At 40.0% G+C, this 19,840-nt stretch overlaps 1 protein-coding gene and 1 non-coding gene across 3 annotated transcripts in view; both read left to right on the top strand.

Annotated features, from left to right (window-relative positions):
• The first annotated feature begins 1,786 nt into the window (after positions 1-1,786).
• The window catches only part of Usp47 (ubiquitin specific peptidase 47), an 86,709-nt gene continuing 68,655 nt past the window's right edge, over positions 1,787-19,840 (top strand). For both annotated transcript variants that reach the window (XM_052201122.1, XM_052201111.1), the window contains exon 1: positions 1,787-1,884. In XM_052201122.1, the coding sequence (XP_052057082.1) occupies positions 1,846-1,884 (39 nt within the window). In that variant the 5' untranslated portion in view covers positions 1,787-1,845. The remainder of the gene's footprint in view (positions 1,885-19,840) is intronic.
• LOC127676450 (U6 spliceosomal RNA) lies at positions 19,306-19,412 on the top strand. The gene has a single exon (XR_007975928.1). It is a non-coding gene; the product is annotated as a U6 spliceosomal RNA (small nuclear RNA).

Raw genomic sequence — 19,840 nt, 5'->3', positions numbered from 1 at the left:
ACATACATAAAATAAAAAATAAAAATTAAACACTTCCCAAACTCATCATATGTACTCTTAAACTTGAAGGCAGAATTCTTTGGCCTTTTTCAGAAATCTGAGTAGTGTATTTAAAGAATTTTAAGTTTCTCTGGATTTTTGTTTTTATTTTGTTGTTTGTTTTGGGAGGTGTTTGACTATTCTGGGAGAAGGTAGTAGGGATTGAATTAAGAGCCCCCTGCATGCTTGGAAAGTCCTCTACCACTGCAGCCCACCTGTTAGAACATAAACATTCTAGTTGTTAGGAAAGATGGAAAATTAGTAACTGAATTTCAACAAATCCTTTATATGGCTGTAAGTTGAAAGAGATAAAAATGAGCATTGTATTAGTAAGAGTAGTTGAAAATGCACATCTTGCATTAGAATCAAAATCTTTGTGGGTTACCTTTTCCAGCTTATGACAGCTATTAAAGCCAAGTACAGAAATAACCTGAACACTGAATCAGATATTTTAATAAGTGTTTTACAAAGAGTTAGCTTTTTAAAAACTAATGAAACCTAGTCAATCATTGTGAGTTCACTAAATATTTTCAGTAGGGTTAATGGATTTTTTTATACCATTACTACTTAAAATCTCGTTTAAATGTCTGTCTTTGCTATAATTTTTAGATTTTATAGTTGTTTTACAGTGCCACAAATAGCAGATTTCTAATAAATCTTACATAACTATATGGAGAGCTTTTCTTGGTTGTAGAGTGCACAATAGAAACAAGTTTGGAGAGCACAGGTAAAGGAACTGGTGCTGTGGATGTTGGGTACAGGGCACAATGGAATTAGCTCAGCAGGCTGAAAAAGGACTAGTTTGCCAAAAGACCTCATGAAAGACGTCTCGCTGGGTCTTCATAATGGAAGGAGCGCGGTTAAGGAAAATGACTAATGGGAAATTTGTTTAGTATAACACAATGGTATTTACCGTCAGGGGAGATTAAAATTCTCCAAAAACATATTCAAAAGGACAGCACAGGTTGAAGCGCACTTCAGCTCCGCTCTCGACTTGACCCTGTGGGAGGATGATAGCAAGTTACCCAGAAGGGTGCAGGGGAGCACCTCTAAGTGTAAGACTCCTCGTCAGGGGCTAGCTGACGGGCACCAAGGTCCCCAAGGAGAGTGGGGCTATAGAGCCGAGTGGCTGGCGGCCACGAAACCAGGACAGACAAGGACTGGAGCCTTGAGGGTGATAGCCAGAAAGGTGATTTCTCTACGAGGCGCGCTGTTTACCAATTAGAGGCCAAAGGTTCGGGAAGAGGGGCTGCAGTGGCCGCGCTCGGGCTGTCGGGCTGAAAAGGGGGGCTTTGAACTGGAGCCCGTCCGTGACGCAGGGGCCTGGTCCTCCCTCGGCCGACAGAGGGAGCCGGGGGGACGGGAAGACCGGCTTCCTGGTCGTGAAAAGCGCCTACACCGGCTCGCAACCAGCGTAGCGTAGCGTACCCCGGGGCTGAGCAAGAGGTGAGAAGATCCCAGGCTCGCGACGGCCGCCTGTGTACCTCAGGCGCCAGGCGCCGGGCCGCGCGCCCACTGCGCTGAATTCTCGCGAGAGCGGCAGCCGCCATTTTTCCATTGATTGCCGCGGGCCGGGGGAGGGGCGGCGGCGGCGGCGGCAGCGGCGGCGGCAGCAGCGGCGGCGGCGCCCTGGGTCCGTGTCTGCGCGCTGGTGTCTAAGGCCTGAGCGGAGGCCTCCGCAGTTGCTGGAGCGCAGGCGGCTGGGAGGATGACTGCCACTGCCATTCTCTCCTGAGACACAGAGCCGCCGCCACCTCCACCAGTCCCCCGCAGGCAGGGCGGAGACGAGCGGTCGGAGTCTGAGCGATGGTGCCCGGCGAGGAGAACCAACTGGTCCCGAAGGAGGTGAGGGGCTGGCGGGCCAGACTAGGCCCGAAGCCTGCGGTCCGCTCGGAGTCGTGCAGGCCCGGGACGGGAGGCAGGCTAGGGCCGGGCAGGCGTGCGGCCGGGTGGACGGTGGGCGCGGCGGGCAGTTGGAGACCGCTGGTTCCCGGGGCCACGTAGCCGCGGGAGACCCCGGGTTGCGAGGGGCGAACGCATCAAAGACTGGATCGGAGGAGTTGGGTCCTGCTCCCTGGGGTTGGGGTGGGGGGGAAGTATTGAGGAGAGAAAGTGGCCTTTGAAGTCCAGACTTCACACACGTCGAGCCGAGAGAGTTAGAGATCATTTCAAAGAAAACATTCTGGAACAGTTGCCCGTGGGCAGGACCGGGTGACGGTGCTGCTTCTGGGGTTTGACAGTGTATAGCTTACAGGGCTTGTGAAATCTACACCTAAGTTGAGATCTGTGGGAGGGTAGACTTAACTGTTAAAGAGTTGTCGGTCCCCCCTCCCCCCTCCTGTTACTTCGTAGTACTATTGGCCAGCCTAAATGGGGCCTACCCAGGATCGTTGAAAAAGTAGTCAAGTGGGGCTTGAACGGGAAGGTAGGAGATAGCCGGGTTAATTTTACCATATGGAGAGGCGAAACCTTGTTTTGTTTGGAATTTTGGCCTTTTACTAGTGTTGCCAACTTGAGTGACTTAAATTCTTAAAAGCGAGTGACATAAGACTCCCGGACTTCTTGGCTTCCCTTGAACAGTCAGTAGTAGAAGATTAAAGGTAGAATTCTGCACTGGCCAGTGGATTTCGACATATTAATAGTCCGTTGGCTTTATAAATATCCCCAGCATATTCAAACATGTATTTTTAACTGCTGATCGTCAGGCTTAATGCTTTGGACTTTTATATCTCATATACCTTAAATAGATGCCATGTGTTAAGTTGAAATTAGCATGGTAGGATCTTGATATCCATGCACGATCATTTCGGATTTCTAAATGTTTAGGGTTTTGTTTTTAAATTATTATTATTGTGTAGCAATTTGTTGCTACACAGACAACCCTTGGCACAAAGCAAAATGACTTTATTGTTTTGTACCTACATGGTTAAAATTTACCATCTTTCGTTAGTTAGATAGTAAGTTGATTTCTAGGGTTTTGTTTTGCTGTTTTGAGGTAGGATCTTACTATGTGGACTTTGAAACCCAGACTTGGCTAGCTTGGAACTCACTTGTAAGCAAGCTGGTCTGGAAATTTTTAAGAGATTTGCCTGCCTCTGTTTCCCTTATACTGGGATTAAAAGTGTGTGCTATCAAACTCAGTGGGTTGTCTTTTTGTTTTTTAAGGCTAAGTTGTGTGTCAGTATTTATCTGTCAGGCATCACTAAGTTTCAGTATAATAGATAAGCATCTTGCCTCTGGAACAGTTTCAACCACTAAGGGTTGGCCAATGGGGGAACAGGAGTCCTCCTATGGTCCAGTCTGGCGTTTTGTACTTTGTACTAAATAACAAGGAAGGAAGTAATAGGTTTTAAGAGAAAGCTAACATTCATTTCCTTTGATGCTGGTTTCCAGTCTAAGAGACAAAATTAACCCTTAATTTCCAACAGTTAGAAAATAGAACAATAAGTAGAACCCTGTATAAAATTATATTAATAATTTGGTTTGTAGAAGTCCTAATAGAGATGTGCACATATCCTGCTTTGCAGAAACTTACCTATTGTCTTAAAAACTGATATTGCAATGTTAGTTTTACCTCTGGGATGATTGAGCTCTCCCTTATCTGAGGAGATCTCCCTTATCAGATGAGCCTAACTTTTTTTTCCTTCTGGATTTTATGCTTTATTTCCTGTTCTATGTCTTTCAGTACTTTATCCACAGTTCCTGCTTTCTGGAACATACACACACTACTGCTCCTGAAATGCAAACTTTCTTTAGCTAGCCAGATAGTGGTTTTTTGTTGTTGTTGTTTTTGTTTTTTTGACTGCTGCGCTCATTCATCATTACAAGGTTGCTTCTACTTCCATATTTGCTTCTGAATTACCAGGACTGTGTTCTGAAAGGAAGCCAGTGATCTCTGAAACCAAATACGTGGGCTTTCTCCCCTTCTCTTCCTTTAGTTTGTCTGTAGCTTTAGATACTTCAAAACAAGGCCTGTCAGCCCATTCAAATACCCAAAGCCTTTCTCTTGTTTATGTTTTTAGTAATGAGTTTTATTTTCTTTGTTATCAAATAGTATTTGAATCATACAGTGCTAAATCTGAAGGGAAATCATGGTGATCAGCTAGTAATTTAAACCACTTCACTTCTCACTAAGGTGAGAAGTGTAGCTCTCAGGTTGAAAGTGACTTGTTCAAATAAGGACTTGGGTCGGGGACTAGAACTTGGGTCCTCCATCAGGTCTTTGCATCCTCTTAAGTTCAGTCCATGTTACCTTGGAGCTCTAAGAATAGTATATATTTCTTCAGGTACTTGTATTTAGTAAGTGAAAATAAAGTGCAGAATTAAAAGGTTTCCTGTGCCTATTCCAGCTATATTAACAACCTTAGAGAACTTTGTTTTGCTTCAGAGAAGTTCTGACCTTTATGGATGCGGCTTTCAATTCTATGTGTGAATTCATAGAGTTGTTAAGTAAGTTAAGAATATTTTGGTCCAGAAACTCCAGGACAAATATCCCTTGGAGAACTGCTGGAGGTGGCATCTTAGTGTACAGATCGACAGACTGTAGCCCAGCTCCCAGCCTGTTTTTGTTTGAGTTAGGAGTGATTTTTAAATTGCTAAATTTAAAAAATTAAAAGAAGAATAGTTTTCTGTGATGCATAAGCATGGTTGACATGGGAATGTCATCATTAGGACCCAGTTTTCAATGGCGGCAGCAGTGTCAGTGGCTGCTGTGTGGGTTGTGCAGCCTGGCATTCAAAGCAGAGTACACTTGCTTCTGGCCTGAGCCGGCCCTGTCCCAGCTTATCTCTCTGCCCATGGAACAAGGTTTTAATGTGGACAAACAGGTTTCTCTCCAGCTTGCTTTATTGTGATGTCCCTCTTTCCTACTTACTTCACCTGTTCAATCCTCCACACACAGCCCATAAACTCTCTTTAGTCTAAAGAGTCTTGAGCATTTTAACCTAAGATTTTTCTCTATAGAAGGCTTTAGCAGTTCATAAACAACATTTTGGAATATCTGTTGTGGTTCTGGACTACAGTACACATTTTATGATGTTCATTGGAAATTCCTTGACAGAGGTGGCGTTTCTCATTTTTGTTTTTCTGTATATATTATAAATCTAGGGTTGTGAGGACGGAAGGAGGCTTTGAATTCTTAACTGGCTATCCTCTGCTTGGAGATTTTCCACAGCATAATTGGCAAGCTGTTTCCATATCCATGACTTATCCTAATAGCAGCTTTTTCTTCCTAGGAGAGCTCTGTTATTTGAAGATTTTGTATTGAGATAAATGTAGATCTCTAGTGTCATCTTTCGATAGTTGTCAATGGTCAGACTTTCTGTTGCAGAGCTTTTCTCATGGCTGAAGATGGAGGGACAGCAGAGCTCACTCTTTCTGTTCTGGAGTCTGCCTTCCTCCGTTCTTCAGATGCTTCTTGCTTGTTCATTTAGACACATTCCAGCATTCTAGTACTCCTAGACTGCACCCCAAAAAGAGCAAAAGGAGGGGGCGGGCTTCACTGAGGAGAGCATCACTGCTTTACTCTGCCATGTGTCTTTTAATTGTGCAATATTGATTTTGATGTTGAGATTGCTTGCTTTTAGTACCTCCAGTTTTGATTCTTGCCTGGTGGTTGGCTGTTTCCTTATAAGGGTTTGGGTCATAGCATATATGAGTACTATGCCATGTAGGAGAAAGTTAGAATAGACACCTCGAGTGTCATCGAGTATGAACAGTATGTAACATATTTATTAATGTTTTGGTAGGTTTTTCTTTTCAAGACTGGGTCTCCCTATGTAGTCCTGGCTGACCTGGAGCTCCCTGTATATAGAGACCAGAATGCCCCTGAACCCACAGAGCTTCTCCTGCCTTTGTGTGCCATCACAGCTGGCACTGAAGTTCTTAAAATGATACTTTCAGCACACAGCATATAAATTTAGAAAAAGAAAAAGAATAAGTGGACATGTAAATTGCATACCTTGATTTTTTTTTCCCCCTGTGCTGTCACTACTCCTTGCATTTGGATATGGGTTTTGGCATCTAATGATGATAGTAACTGATATTTATTGAGATACCAGATATGGTCACATATGCTTTGTATGCATTAACTCATTTGAGGACAGCACCGTGTTGGAGAGATCCTCAGTGACTATTGGTTTCTCTGTTGTCTTATTTCTTGTAGAAGAAATCTTTTCATCACTGTCTACTAAAGACCATATCAAATGGATATTCTTCTAATTTTATCTCTCTTTGTTAAACTACTTTGAATTGCTGCAGTGCCACATTGGTCATTTTTGATTGTTTATAGCAGAGCATCGATTCTTGCCTGTGAGAGGCTTCCCAGATAATACCCATTATTATAATACCCATTAAATCTTAAACTGGAGTATTAATAAAGGTCGGCTCATTCTGAAACTTATCATTTAATGCAGTGAAAGGGGACTGAATGCAGACTATATATGATCCAGTTCTGTGGAGAAAACAGTGGACATGCAGGAGCAGGAGAGGATACTTTGGCGTTGGTAGTTGACATTTCTGTGCGTCTAAATGATCGGGCTGTTTGACTGGAGCTTTGCAAGTTTGTTGTTTTTAGGTAGTTGCTGATGTCATACTGTACTGTCACATTTTATGATCATGGTTTTATTTCTTCTGCGTCCCTGCACTGACTGTTTCTCTTGAGTAAGCATGAGTGTGCAGCTCCAGCTCTTGGTTGTGATTTGCACATTGTAGGTGTCTCAGCGATTCTCTACCTCTAATTCATCTATTTATTTGCTTAAGCCAAAACTTAGTTTTGATTTCCTCTTTTCCTTTTTGTTTTTAAGTATAGTTCTTTATGTAGGAAGTCTCTTGTATGGTTATCATCTTGTAGCTCTGCCTCTGTAATTATTTTATCACTCAAATGTCGTAAGTGGTTGTTCTGCTTCCAGGCTGGCTGACCCTAGCCATCCTCACTATAACTCACCAGAGTTACTTTCTGAACAGATGAGAATATGACTTAGGCGCTTAAAAGTTTCTGCATGTGCTGAAGAGGTGGCTCAGCGGTTAAGAGTACTGACTGCTCTTCCAAAGGTCCTGAGTTCAAATCCCAGCAACCACATGGTGGCTCACCACCATCCATAACGAGATCTGATGCCCTCTTCTGGAGTGTCAGAAGACAGCTACAGTGTCCTTCATATAATAAATAAATACATCTTTAAAAAAAGTTTCTGCATACTACCTCTGATAATTACCTCCATATTTTAAACTAGAATTTTAGTAGCATTCTTTAAACATTTTAGTTGTAGAGACCCATCTTTGCCTCCCAAGTGTTGACATTAAAAGTGTCCCTCACCATGAGGTTGAATTCATATTTTTCAATTTTTTTTCTAAATTATCAATTTAGCAGATGGTCCTTAATGGGTGATGGGGGTGTGTGTTTGGCAGTTTGGGGACTCAGAAAAGAGCAGGGGATGTGCTGCTGACATCTAGTGGGTAGAACCCAGGTCTGCTGCCAAATGTCTTTCTAGGGCCAGAGCAGCCCCTCAACAAAGAACTCCTCTAAGTCAGGTGTGGCAGTCAGGTGTGGCAGCGCGTTCTTTGAATCCCAGCACTCTGGGAGGCAGTCAGGTGGATTTCCGTGAGCTGGTCTATGTAGAGAGCTCTGGGACAGACACAGGTACACAGAGAGACCCTGTCTCTGAAAAGGAGGAGGAGGAGAAAAAGAAAAGAAAAAACAAAACAAAACCAACCAAATTCCTGTAACTTTTCCAGTAGAACCAGTGTTGAAAAGCCAGACTTGTAAACACTAATGAATGTACACATTTCCTCTTACATGTTACACCTACCATTTTTGTCATTGTAAGAAACTACCTGCTATAGCTTTTCTGTGAACTGGAGGCCAGCCTGATTTACATAGATAGCAAGTTCCAGGCTGGCTTTGGCCTCCATGGGACCCTGTCTTAAACTTTAGTAGAACTGAAAGAAAAACTTGGAAAAGAAAAAATGGATGAGAAACAATGTGCCTTCCCCCCCCACACACACACACACTTAGAACAAGTTAGTAGAGCCAAGACCTGCATAGTTAGAACTCAAGAGAGAGAACAGAAAAAAGAAGGAAGGAAGTCAAAGAAGTTAAGTTATTTAAGGAAAGTTTCCAGGACTGTGCAGTGAATTGCAGAGTGAACAGGACTGGCCAGAACCTAGCACTGCAGGTAAAATAGATGATGTAATGGAGACCTTTTGGAATTCCAAGGATCCTCCAGGTATGGGGGAGGGGTGGCAAGAGCAAGGTGGGATGCTTCAAAATATGAGGTTGGTGTGTTCAACAATATCATAAGAGGAATTCCTTCAAAATTTTTCTGGGTGATAATTCTCTACCCTGTTAAATAGTCTCTAAAATAAAAGGGGAAATATTTTTAGATTTTGTTTTTGTTTTTATTTTGCTGTAATATGTATTATTTCCAAGTTATACCCCTCCCCAAATGTGTAAAAATTATGTCATGTCTGTTTTATGTGTGTAATATCTTATCTCTCTTTGGGAATGCTGGTAGGGTTTTTTTTTTTTTTTTTTTTTGTCTTTGAATATTTTTTCCTCTGAATTAATTTGTTTGTTTGCTTCTATTGAGTTTTTTCTTGCCTACATTTGCTTTCCTTCAAAGGTCTTTGGGGATCTATGCAGAATGCAAACACTGTCAGCCATGTTTATTCTTTCTCTGTATGGTGACATGTCTGGATGATTTCCTAACAAAGTCCCAACAGCTTAGTCTGTTAAGGCAAATACAGCAAGCTAGGTGGCTTGTAAAGGACAGAAATTTGCTTCTCAAAGTTTCAGCAAAGAATTCCAAGATCAAGGTGTTTCCTTGCTCAAAACCAGTGTCTCTTACTCACTGTGTCTCATAGTGGATAAGAATGAGGCACATTCTGGGACGTCTTTTATAAAGGTATTTTCTCTTTAATGAGGTCTGTGCCCCTGTGAGCTAATAAACTTCCAAAGGCCTCATCTCCGAACATCATCATATTAGTGGTTAGAATTCAGTGTATAAATTAGTGCTATGTGAGAGTGTGGGTTGGAAAGCCCTGAGAACATAGGTTCTCAACCTGTGGGTTCTCAGCATTTGGGTTGATGCAGATATCTTGCATCTCAGATGTTTACATTATGATTCATAGCAGTCACAAAATTACACTTAGTAGCAACAAAATAATGTTATGGTTGGGATTACCACAACATGAAGAACTGTATTAAAGGGTTGTAGCATTAGGAAAGTTGAGAACCCCTGAAGGGTTGTAGCATTAGGAAAGTTGAGAACCCCTGCTTTAGACCATAGCATCTAGGAACACATCATTTTCTTTTGTAACTGGTGAATTGCACAGAAAACTTTTTTTCCCAAGCTTATAAATAGGAAATAGGGAAGTCCTATGAATCTTACTCATGGAGTATGCAGATGAGATTTCATTCTATTTTCAGTTTTCACAATGGTGCATATATCCTTCATATATACCTGGTTATGCTTTTCAAAGATTGTTCTTTTTGTCAGGAAGAGTTCTGGAGAAGAGGGAACCAGGGAGTTCTAACTGCCTCTTAGATTGCTGTCAGTTCTCCTGGGATATCTGAAATGGCCAATTTCCAAGCCTTCTCTTTTTAAAAGTCTTTATGAAACATGGTAAGAATATAAAGCTCATGTGTACCTTTTCTCTGGCTTTTTCTCTTAGCATTTCCATGACTGTAAAACAGTTCTCAACTCTGAATCAACCTTAGTACAAATGAGTTGCCGAATTGGAGAAAATAAATTTTTACCAGACTTCCCACTCATGTCCTTTTTTTTTTTTTTTTTTTTTTTTTTGATTTGATATCAGCCTTAGAATCTACAACGTGTTTAGTTGCATGTCTCTTTAGTTTTTATTTGTGGCAATTTTCTAGTCTTTACTTCCATTTCTGTAATCTTAATCATTAAAGAATGCTGCCAGTTATTTTATGGATTAGCCTTCTCTTGGCTTTGGTGCTTTTTCATCAGTATATTGATCTTGTGTATTAAGTAGAAGGATATCACAGACATGCTGTATCCTTTGTGCATTGAATGAGGAAGGAAGATAATGCTACCATGTCCCTCTGGTCATTTGAACTAGGTGGGATCCCTCAAATAAGATGGTATTCTTTCCTACTATCCCCTAACAGTTCCCCAGATGTCCTAGACCACACAGGTAGCTGCTTCTTTGTTAATTTTTATAAGATGAGACGGCTTTTTTTAAATTTATTTATTTTATGTGAGTGTTTGGCCTGCATGTATGTCTGTACACAACAAATGTTCCTGGTACTCTTGGTCAGAAGAGGGTATCCTTCTATAAGAGCAGACAGTCTTCATAACCACTGAACCATCTCTTTGGCCCCATTGTTGAATTTTTACTCATTAATTTTAGCATCTGTCTGTGGATGTTTAGAAAGCAGTCATTACTGCTATTCCTTTAGTAACTTCCCACTATACTTCTATGAGAAGGAATTGTCCCTTCCTTGTACAGTTATCAGTATGGACCTGCAGGTATTGATTTTTCTATTCTTTGGTTCTAACTCAGTACAGTTACTTGTTTTGGTGATTAAACTGTTCTAGTTTGGGCCAAGGGGAGCTCTTTCGGTTCAGTGTTCTTACTCTACAAGCACTTCTATAATGCTGCTTCTGTTTCTCTCCCCACCCCACCCCACCTCCCCCCACACACACACCAGCCCTGGACTTCACTTCATGTGATAATGTAAATAAGCTGTATCTGAGGTGCCTGGCTTGCTGCTCAAGCATCAACAGAAACAGCTTCCTGCTGTAGTCAATAGCACTTGCCTTGCTTTCTAACTCCTAAGCTCCTCTTTCTATTTCTTGTGGGTTTGTACTCTTGAATTTTTTTTTTTCTTGTTTTAGATATAAAGTTGGAGAAGCATGAAGTAACTGCACACATCCAATCTATACTCTTTAATCACAAGTTCCTCACTTTGTGTTTGGTCTACTGTATTGGGCCAGTTTTGTTTGAATCCTGTTCCATTCCCTCGCTTGCTGTTCCCAGATGCCCCTTGCATTTGTGTCATTCTTTGCCCAGTCCTGAGTGAAAGTCGGTATTTTAAGTGTTTTCTTAGAATTCTTGATTTTTTAATTCACTAATTTGGATTAGTAATGTAACCTTTTCATGTCTTGTGTCTAGACTCTGTAATTTAGGAGTAAAGACAGGATGGGAGGGGGAGGTTCAAACATTTTCAGAGCTACATGGATACCACATTAGATTCTATTGAAATAGCTGCCAAAACAAATAAAAGACAGCATTAGTATAGTAAAATACTTAGAAGAAACTAAAACATCTTCCACTTAAAAAGTTCCTTGTTAAATATTTTCAGTCAGCAAGTTTAGCTGTCATGTACAGAGGCAGAGTTCATCTGTGAGGTTCATTTCACAGAGTATTTCTGGGTAGTAGTGGTGTTAAAATCTAAGGCAGTTCTTTATTGTAGAAACGTTTTCACCAAAGTGATTGCAGTTGACATTGTTGGCAAACGATTGATAGAAATGATGTGGTCATTCTCATCAAGATTCTTAAAAATACTCCCTATCCCACCTGGCTGCTTGATGTTCTATTGGTAGAGTATAGCAGGGGTGGAAATCCTCCTCAGCCAGCAAGATGGACCCTTCTTGATTCTTCTGTCTCAACCTGATTGTTTTCTAGTTCTGAAGCCCCAGCATTATACCTTTTAAATTTTGAAAGTTTGTGCCTTTATTGTAAATTATCATTTGTGTTTATCCTTTTGTCCTGAGATAGGACAGAATCCTAGTTCAAAATACCAATATTTGTAAAATACCTTAGGCAAGTTATTTAAACTTCTGTAAGGACAAGAGTAGCAACCTGTTAGTGTGGGAAAAGAGTTACTCAGTAAATAGTGTATTGCAATTACTACCTTTTTTATCTCCCCCATTCTTACTCCTTAGAACAGCATCCTCTGCTGTGCAGTGTTTGCTGATTAGATTTAAAGGCAGAATTCTGATTACTACTCATATTAATAAATATCTATATAGTCATAGTTCTAGTTTTTAGACTTGATGATGAACTAAGACCTATTTTTATTGCTTCTTTTGAGAGCTGGAATGTGTAACAGGATACAGATAGTGAAAATTAAAAAGTTTTAAAGTTATGAAGTCCTGAGAAAATGTGGTCTGATATATTTAAGTAGTTGTTAAGATAATATACTTGATTAACAGGTGTCTTAGTTACTTTTCTTCTGCCCTGACTAAACACCATGACCAAAACAACTTATAGAAAAAGATATTGAATTTTGAGGTTCAGGGCTTGAGAGGAGGGTAAGAGTCCATATGCATCATGGTGGGAAGCATGGCAGCTGGAGCAGGAGCTGATCTACAAGCAAGAAGCAGAGAGAGCTAGCTGGGAATGGTGTGGGTTTTTGAGAACTCAAAGCCCATTCCTAGTAACATACCTTCAACAAGACTGCCAATCCTAATCTTTCCCAAACAGTTCCAACTAGAGATCAGACATTCAAATACATGAGCCTGTGGGAGCCATTTTCATGTAAACAACCACATAGATTGCTCACTTGTAAGGATTTGGTGTGGAATGTTGTTGCTAATAATGATCCACTTTGAGAACTTTATATTGATGTTCTGATCTTCTCTAACTCTGGGGTAGACTCATTGACATGAACAGAAGATACATGTATCAGTAGTTTTGTTGATTGTGTTTTAGCTAATTGCTGTAAGATCTATAGCTTTCACTTGGGGATCTGTGCCTTCACCATTACATGTAGTGTTTATTATAGAGACAAATTAAACAAAGGCTGTTAAGTGGTGTAACTAAAGATGGCTATTTGATAAAATAAAAGATTTTAAGAGCTTTTAGGAAAAATATTTTTTAAAACAGTGAATCTGAAACCTTTGGTAAAATGATAGGCTTCCCTTTACGGAAACTGTAAGTCTCAGCATCCATTGCTGAAACAATATACTTGATGACACAAACAGAAGGAAGAAACATTTATTTTGGCTTATCGTTTGAGTCCATGGTTGTTAGTGCCCGTTGGCCTGTGGTGAGGGAGTGAGGAGCAGAGCCATTAACCTCCTTACAGTGGAGCAGCAGAGACAGTGAGCAAGGGACATGGGACTAGATTAAGAGTCTAGAGCAGCCGTTCTCAACCTGTGGGTCGTGGCCCCTTTGGGAATTGAATAATCCTTTCACATGAATAACTGTATTAGAGGTCACAGTATTAGGAAGGTTGAGAACCACTATTCTATTGTGTGTCTCCAAGATGGCATGCTCGGACACACCTGTAATTTCAGAACTTGGGAGGTAGTGGCATCAGGATCAGAGGTTCATGATCATCTTTGGTTACATAGAGAGTTTCAGGACATCCTGGGTTATGAGAGAACGTGTCTCAAAACAAACAAAAATGTCTCCAGTTCCGATAAGCTGGTTTCTTAAACTTGCCAGTACTAAAAATCTAATTGGTGGATGAACCCACTGATGGGGTGGAGCCCTGATGATCCAGTCATCTGACCAATGCTGCCTTGGGGAGAAAGTCTTTTACTTATGAGCCTTGGGGAATAGTTCAGATCCAGAAACGTAATAGACTTGTTCATGACCTAAGAGAAAATTTTAGCATAATCAAAACATTATAGTTTAACCTAGAAATTTCTTTGTTTCAAGTGATACTTAATTATACATATATTCTTAATGAAGATTTTTGTTGCTTTTGATTTTGAGGCATTTATTTGGTTCAGATATGGAGCTTAACACCTGTCAAGAACACAGAGTTGGAAAGATAAGAAGTGGCCTCATTTTAAAGCCAGGCTAGCCTAAAGGAGAGCATGGCGTGATCTGACAAATGTGCACTCCAGAGATTCTGTGGGGCTAGAACAGAGGGACAGCTGGCTTTTCTGGGGGAATTCTCTGAGGATATAACCTGTGAGCTGGACCAGAGGATGGTGAGTGTACAAAGACAGAGCAGAGCTTTTGGTGAGAGGGAGCAACTTTTAAACAGAAAGGGCTGGAATACATTTTAGGAAGTGGCAGACAATTGCTCTGTGGTCAAGGCTTGCCAATTGAGTGTAGGTACCTGGTTCTGGCAGGCTGAATCCAAAAGTTCCAGAGGCTTTGTTTATCTAGAAAGAGTTCACATTTTATTGTGCAGATATCAAGGATCAAGAAATATAAGTGTGTTTTCTAGAAGTTCACGGAATGCCTTAATTTTTATACAGTTTAGTTGCTGAAACTTACTTATGGAAACATTTTTTACCCAGATATTTTATGTCCTTCAACTTCTTAAAAATTTGCATATAAGTGAAAATGAAAGGAATACTTAGCAAATGTTTTACCTGGTTCTTTTTCATTTGAAATAAGATAATTAGATACTTTTTGTTTCTTCATGAAATATTTTTCATAGTAGTGCATTTTAGAGTATTTTCTACATGTGAGTTATTTGGCAGAATGTCTTTTCACATAATTATTTGATTGATAATAGATCATACACTTAACATCTTGAGTAGGCTCATCAAGTAGGCCTCTCTTGCCTTTAGAAAATGCCACCAGTTGCAGTCTGGTGGTGGGGTGTGTCCAGAGATGTTTGTGAAATCCTCAGCAGTTTCTCACCTATTGCTGTAAGGAAGTTTACAAGTGAGAAGTTAGTGTTCTAAAAATAGCTTGGGATTTTCACTAAGAGCAACACAAACCAGGATGGTGTGCTTTTTCCTTAACCTTCTGTTGGCGCATGCTCATGAAGGCTGTGCAGCTGTTGTTTCCTGAGTGCTCTTTTCCAATCTCTTTGTAAGCCTTGATATTAATAAAGAGATCTAGTATATAATATAGGCAAGTTGGGGCTGGATAGGTGCCTCAGGAATTTGTTGAAATTAGTTCTTGATTCTTTCTCTCAGCCACATGCTCCCAGAAATAAGACTTAGACTCAAAGTATATTTACAAATACCTGGTCCTTATAGCTAGACTCTTCTTTAACTAGATATAATTTAAAATATCCCCTTTATTCTATCCTACATTCTACCACGTGACTCAGATACCATGAGTCTGAGTAGTCAGTCACATCTTTCCAGCATCTTGCCTGGCTCTACCCCAGAATTCTTTCTCCTAGATGTCCTACCTCTATTTCCTACCTAAGTCATAGGCTTTTTAATTGACAGGTGATGCATCCATACAACATACAAGACATTCTCTCTACAAGAATTAGGAGCAGGCACTGTTCTTTGAGAGAACTGGAGTTCTGTTCTCAGCACCCATGTAGGCCTCTAGCTTCCTGTACCTCCAGCTACAAGAGATATGACAGCCTGATATTGAGTCCTCCCTGCTAACGCTAATAGCTACTTCTTTCTGGACTAGAGACTGACTTTAGAGTGGCAGCTGCAGAATAATTACTGGGCATACCCCAGGATTGTTTTTATTTGGGGATGAATGAACTATTCCTAAGGATAACTCAACGCTCTGAGTGAAGTTAAGACTTTACAACCTAGGGGAACTTTGATTGCAGCTCCAGTTCCAGGTTGTGTTAAGAAGTCAAGGTTTTGTATGGCTCTTCTAAAATACAATGCACTGCTCTAGTAAATACTAATAAGCTGTCTATGATCTTATATACAACTTGTCATGTTTTATTAACATAAAAATGTTTATAATGTTTTAATTTTATTGTTTATACCATATGGTGTAATTTCTTTGCATATTTGTAGTAGTTTGTGGTAATGAAAAGGAATTGGTGAGAAATTAGATATCTATAGCCACTTCTCTAATATAAAAGACATCTGAGAAATACTAGTTTTGACATTTTAAATTCATATATCTTAAAATATTTGTTAATGTATTGTTTACCAGTAATACAATACAGATAAATACAATACAATAAAGAGTTCTAAAAAAAAAATAGACATGACACAGCATGTTTCTACAAGTATAGTCTGATTTTAATTCTGTAAGGAGGGCAATAGTTGGATGTCACAGCCCTTCATGTTCTAGCTAAAGAAAGTTTGAGTAGGTATTAGGTGTCTGAGGTGTATTTTGTGTAGAGTAAAATCTATTCTGTGGAGACATAATAGCTTTATACAGTTATACAGCCACCACTAAGTCAAATATAGGATGGTCCTGCAGCCTTAGGAAAATTATCTCCTATTTTAGCCTCCTGTCCCAGCCAGATCCTAGCTAACAGTTGCCAATCTGGTTGCTGTCCTTCTGTTTTGCTGTTTTTCTTATATATCATTTTAGTGGAACCACACTGTGTGAAGCTTTGGAGGTTGATCTATGTTGTTGCTTGTATTCCTATTTTTGTTTTTGTTGATGCTGAATGCTGCAATTTGTTTAGATACTTACCAGTTAATGGACATTTGGTTGTTGGACATTTTATGAGACAGGGTCTTGTGTTGTATCTTTCTCTGACCAGGAACTTACTGTGTAGACCAGGCTAGCCTTGAACGCACAGAGATCAGTTTACCTCTGCCTCCCAACTGCTGGGATTACAGGTGTGCACCACCATGCCAGGCTGTTGCTGCAGTTTTGATGATTCTGAATAAAACATCCACATTGTGATCTAGGGGCCGAGGAAATGAGATTGACTAGGACATACTTTTTGTCTGGAAAGTATCTGTTTAACTTTGTAAGACACTGCCAAACCCATCTGAAATGCATGGACATGTTGCCTTCTACTCAGGGAAGTGTGAGAGGCCCAGGTACTCAGCACACCGATACTTGGCAGTTAAGTCCATATTTTAGCTCTCAGTGTAATGTCTCTGGGATTTTGACTTTATCTCTCTGATGACTGGGGCACAGTGCAACTTTGTGTGAGGTTGATTAGGTTTCCTAGTAAACCTAATCTCGCATACTTTATGCAAGTAATGTGCTTGATAATACCAGGAGATAGGGCAATAAAAGACTGTCTACTCTTAATAGTTAGTTGTGACTATTTGATGGACTAATATAATTTTACTAAGCTTTTTGAGAAAGGAGTTTGCATAGTACCTACTTTGGTGAGAAGGCTACAGAATCAGAAGAAAAAGTAATAAGCCAGTAGTTTTCCATCACTTGTCTGGGTCCTTTCCATTTGTTTTGTCTTGGAACTCACTGACTTGCATGGAACTCAACAGAGATCCTCCTGCCTCTGCCTCCCAAGTGCAGGGATTAAAGGGATGTGCCTCCACTCCCTGCTGGGTCTTTTCTTCATTTTTAATTGGTTCATGAGAGAGTGTGATGACATAAACTAATAAAAGTTCTCTCTAATTCAGTTACATATATCTATACAAAATGTGCTTGCCAAATTAGTTATTAGCCTTTGTGAGCTGGTCATATGAATGAAAACAAGGCCTTTTCAGATTTTTCCCAATATGATAAAATTCCTATGTTCTCCTTGCAGATAATCTTTTGCACTTGGGGATAGTATAATGTAAGTTCTATTATAGTCAAGGATTAGGTGTTTATTCTGTCCTGAGGAGAACTGGTCATTCCGCAATGATGCGTGACTCTCTTGGCATTATGACGCTCTATTAGAATCTATATGGCTGTCAGAAGGTTCATTTCTAATACTGAGCCAGAGCAGGGTAGAATTGTGGAGGTATTACCCAGCCAAATGTGGTAATTATGCTAAGGACTCTAGCCAGGTGCTTTGACTTAAGCAAAAGGAATTCTTCACATAGGAATGAACAGCTTTTAAGTTTGAAAACTTTAACATTTCTGAAATGGAACATCTTTATAATCAGAGCATTGTTGAGACTCTTGTATTAAAGTTATCCATGTTTTTTTTTTTTTTAAGTAAAATATTTGATGGGCTAGGGTTATAGCTTAAAGTGCTTGCCTCACATGCACCAGGGCCTGAGTTCAACCTCCATCACCACAAAATAAGTAAGTGTGGGATAATAGTAGAGTGTTGAGGTTTGCTCTGTTGCAGTATATTGTAATGCTAAATTCTGTACTCCAAGGTCTAGTTGCCTCTGAGTGAATTCTCACTTTTACCAGCTTTTGTTGTGAAAACCTTGTTCCTTATTAACAACTATTGGTTAAATGAAAATGGCTTTGACAATTACTGGGGAGTTACCCCTAATGTAATTTTCTAACTACTAGCCTGGCTACTTCCCCAGGGGTGTACCCAAAGTACTTGGTGTTTCTCCGGGCCATTGCTTATGGTTTATCTCCTCTCATGACAGCTTCCTCCACTCTCCCCCTCCCTCCCTCCTCTTCTTTGTGTGTGTGGGGATCCCCCAACCCCTAGTCAGGTAACTCTAAACCCACCTACTTCTAATCCCTTCAATAAGTGGCTGTAGCCACTTTTTATTTAACTAGTAGTTTTGAATTAAGGAACAAGGTTTGCACAGCAAAAGCTAGTAAGTTGACAACTAGACCTTTAGGTGCAGAAGTTAGCATTACGCGATATATAGCAGCAGAAAAACCTCCACAATATTGAAATTGCAAACCTGTGAACAGGTCAGTTGTATCACAAGCTGAGTCACTGCTTATCAGCAAAAGAGATCTAAGCAGAAATCAGAAGCACAAATAACAGGAATAAAAGACAATGTTTCACCTCCTAAATATAATGTTAGTTGCAAAGTTTGATACTTGGTAGTGTATTTTTAGCATGACCAACACTGGAATTATCAGCAATGGGAAGACCACTAGCAGAGTTGGGATTCTATAAGAAAGTGGTCTGAGCAAGCCCTGAAAGCAAGCCAGTAAGCAGCACTCCTTCAAGGCTTGTTTGAAGCCAAGGTCTGCCCTGGCTTCCTTCCAATGATGAGCAGTGATATGTACACATAAGTCAAATCAACTCTTCGCTTCCCAATTTGCTTTGGTGGGTGTTCCATCACAGCAGTAGAAACCCTAAGTGACTAGTCTTTAAAGTTCTTACACTTTCCTATGAATTGAATAATTTGTTGCAGCAACTGAAAATTAGCTACATAAGAGTGAAAACATTTCTGGTCAATATGAGTTTTGTAAGTTTATGTCAAAAATATTTTCAAAGACAGTGGACTGTAGTTGCTTGAGGGATGCATACACTAGTATGAGAGCAGGCATGAAGAGATTGCAAGCATACTTTAGCCAAGTCAACCTGTTTTTTATTACTTGAATGTTTTTATGTTATATAGTTTGGAATTAAATGCCATATAGTGATATAATTTTAACATGTTTATTAGTTTAAATTCAGAAAATCTATACCATAGTACATGAACAATAAACTAATAAAAGTTCAATAAACTAATAAAAGTTCATTTATCACAATCTACCCATAATTTCTTTACACTTTGAATATGCTTTAGAATAGACACAAAGTAGATTTTATTTGTTTTTAAGAATATTCCAGTGCTCGCCTCGGCAGCACATATACTAAAATTGGAACGATACAGAGAAGATTAGCATGGCCCCTGCGCAAGGATGACATGCAAATTCGTGAAGCATTCCATATTTTTACAAGGTTGCCCCTTCTCTCCATATCTTTTCAATATAGTTCTTGAAGTCCTAGCTAGAGCAATTAGACAACATAAAGAAGTCAAAGGGATACAAATTGGAAAGGAAGAAGTCAAACTATTACTATTTGCAGATGATATGATCGTATACTTAAGTGACCCTAAAAACTCTACTAAAGAACTCCTACAGCTGATAAACAACTTCAGCAAAGTGGCTGGCTACAAAATCAACGCAAGCAAATCAGTAGCCTTTATATATTCAAAGGATAAGCAGACCGAGAAAGAAATTAGGGAAATGACCCCCTTCACAATAGCTACAAACAGCATAAAGTATCTTGGGGTGACTCTAACCAAACAAGTGAAAGACCTATATGACAAGAACTTCAGATCTCTGAAGAAGGAAATCGAAGAAGATCTCAGAAAATGGAAAA

This window comes from Apodemus sylvaticus, chromosome 1 (assembly GCF_947179515.1).
Source record: "Apodemus sylvaticus chromosome 1, mApoSyl1.1, whole genome shotgun sequence".
NCBI lineage: Eukaryota > Metazoa > Chordata > Mammalia > Rodentia > Muridae > Apodemus > Apodemus sylvaticus.
The sequence above is the reverse complement of the archived record's forward strand: the minus strand, read 5'-3'. Positions and strand labels throughout refer to the sequence as shown.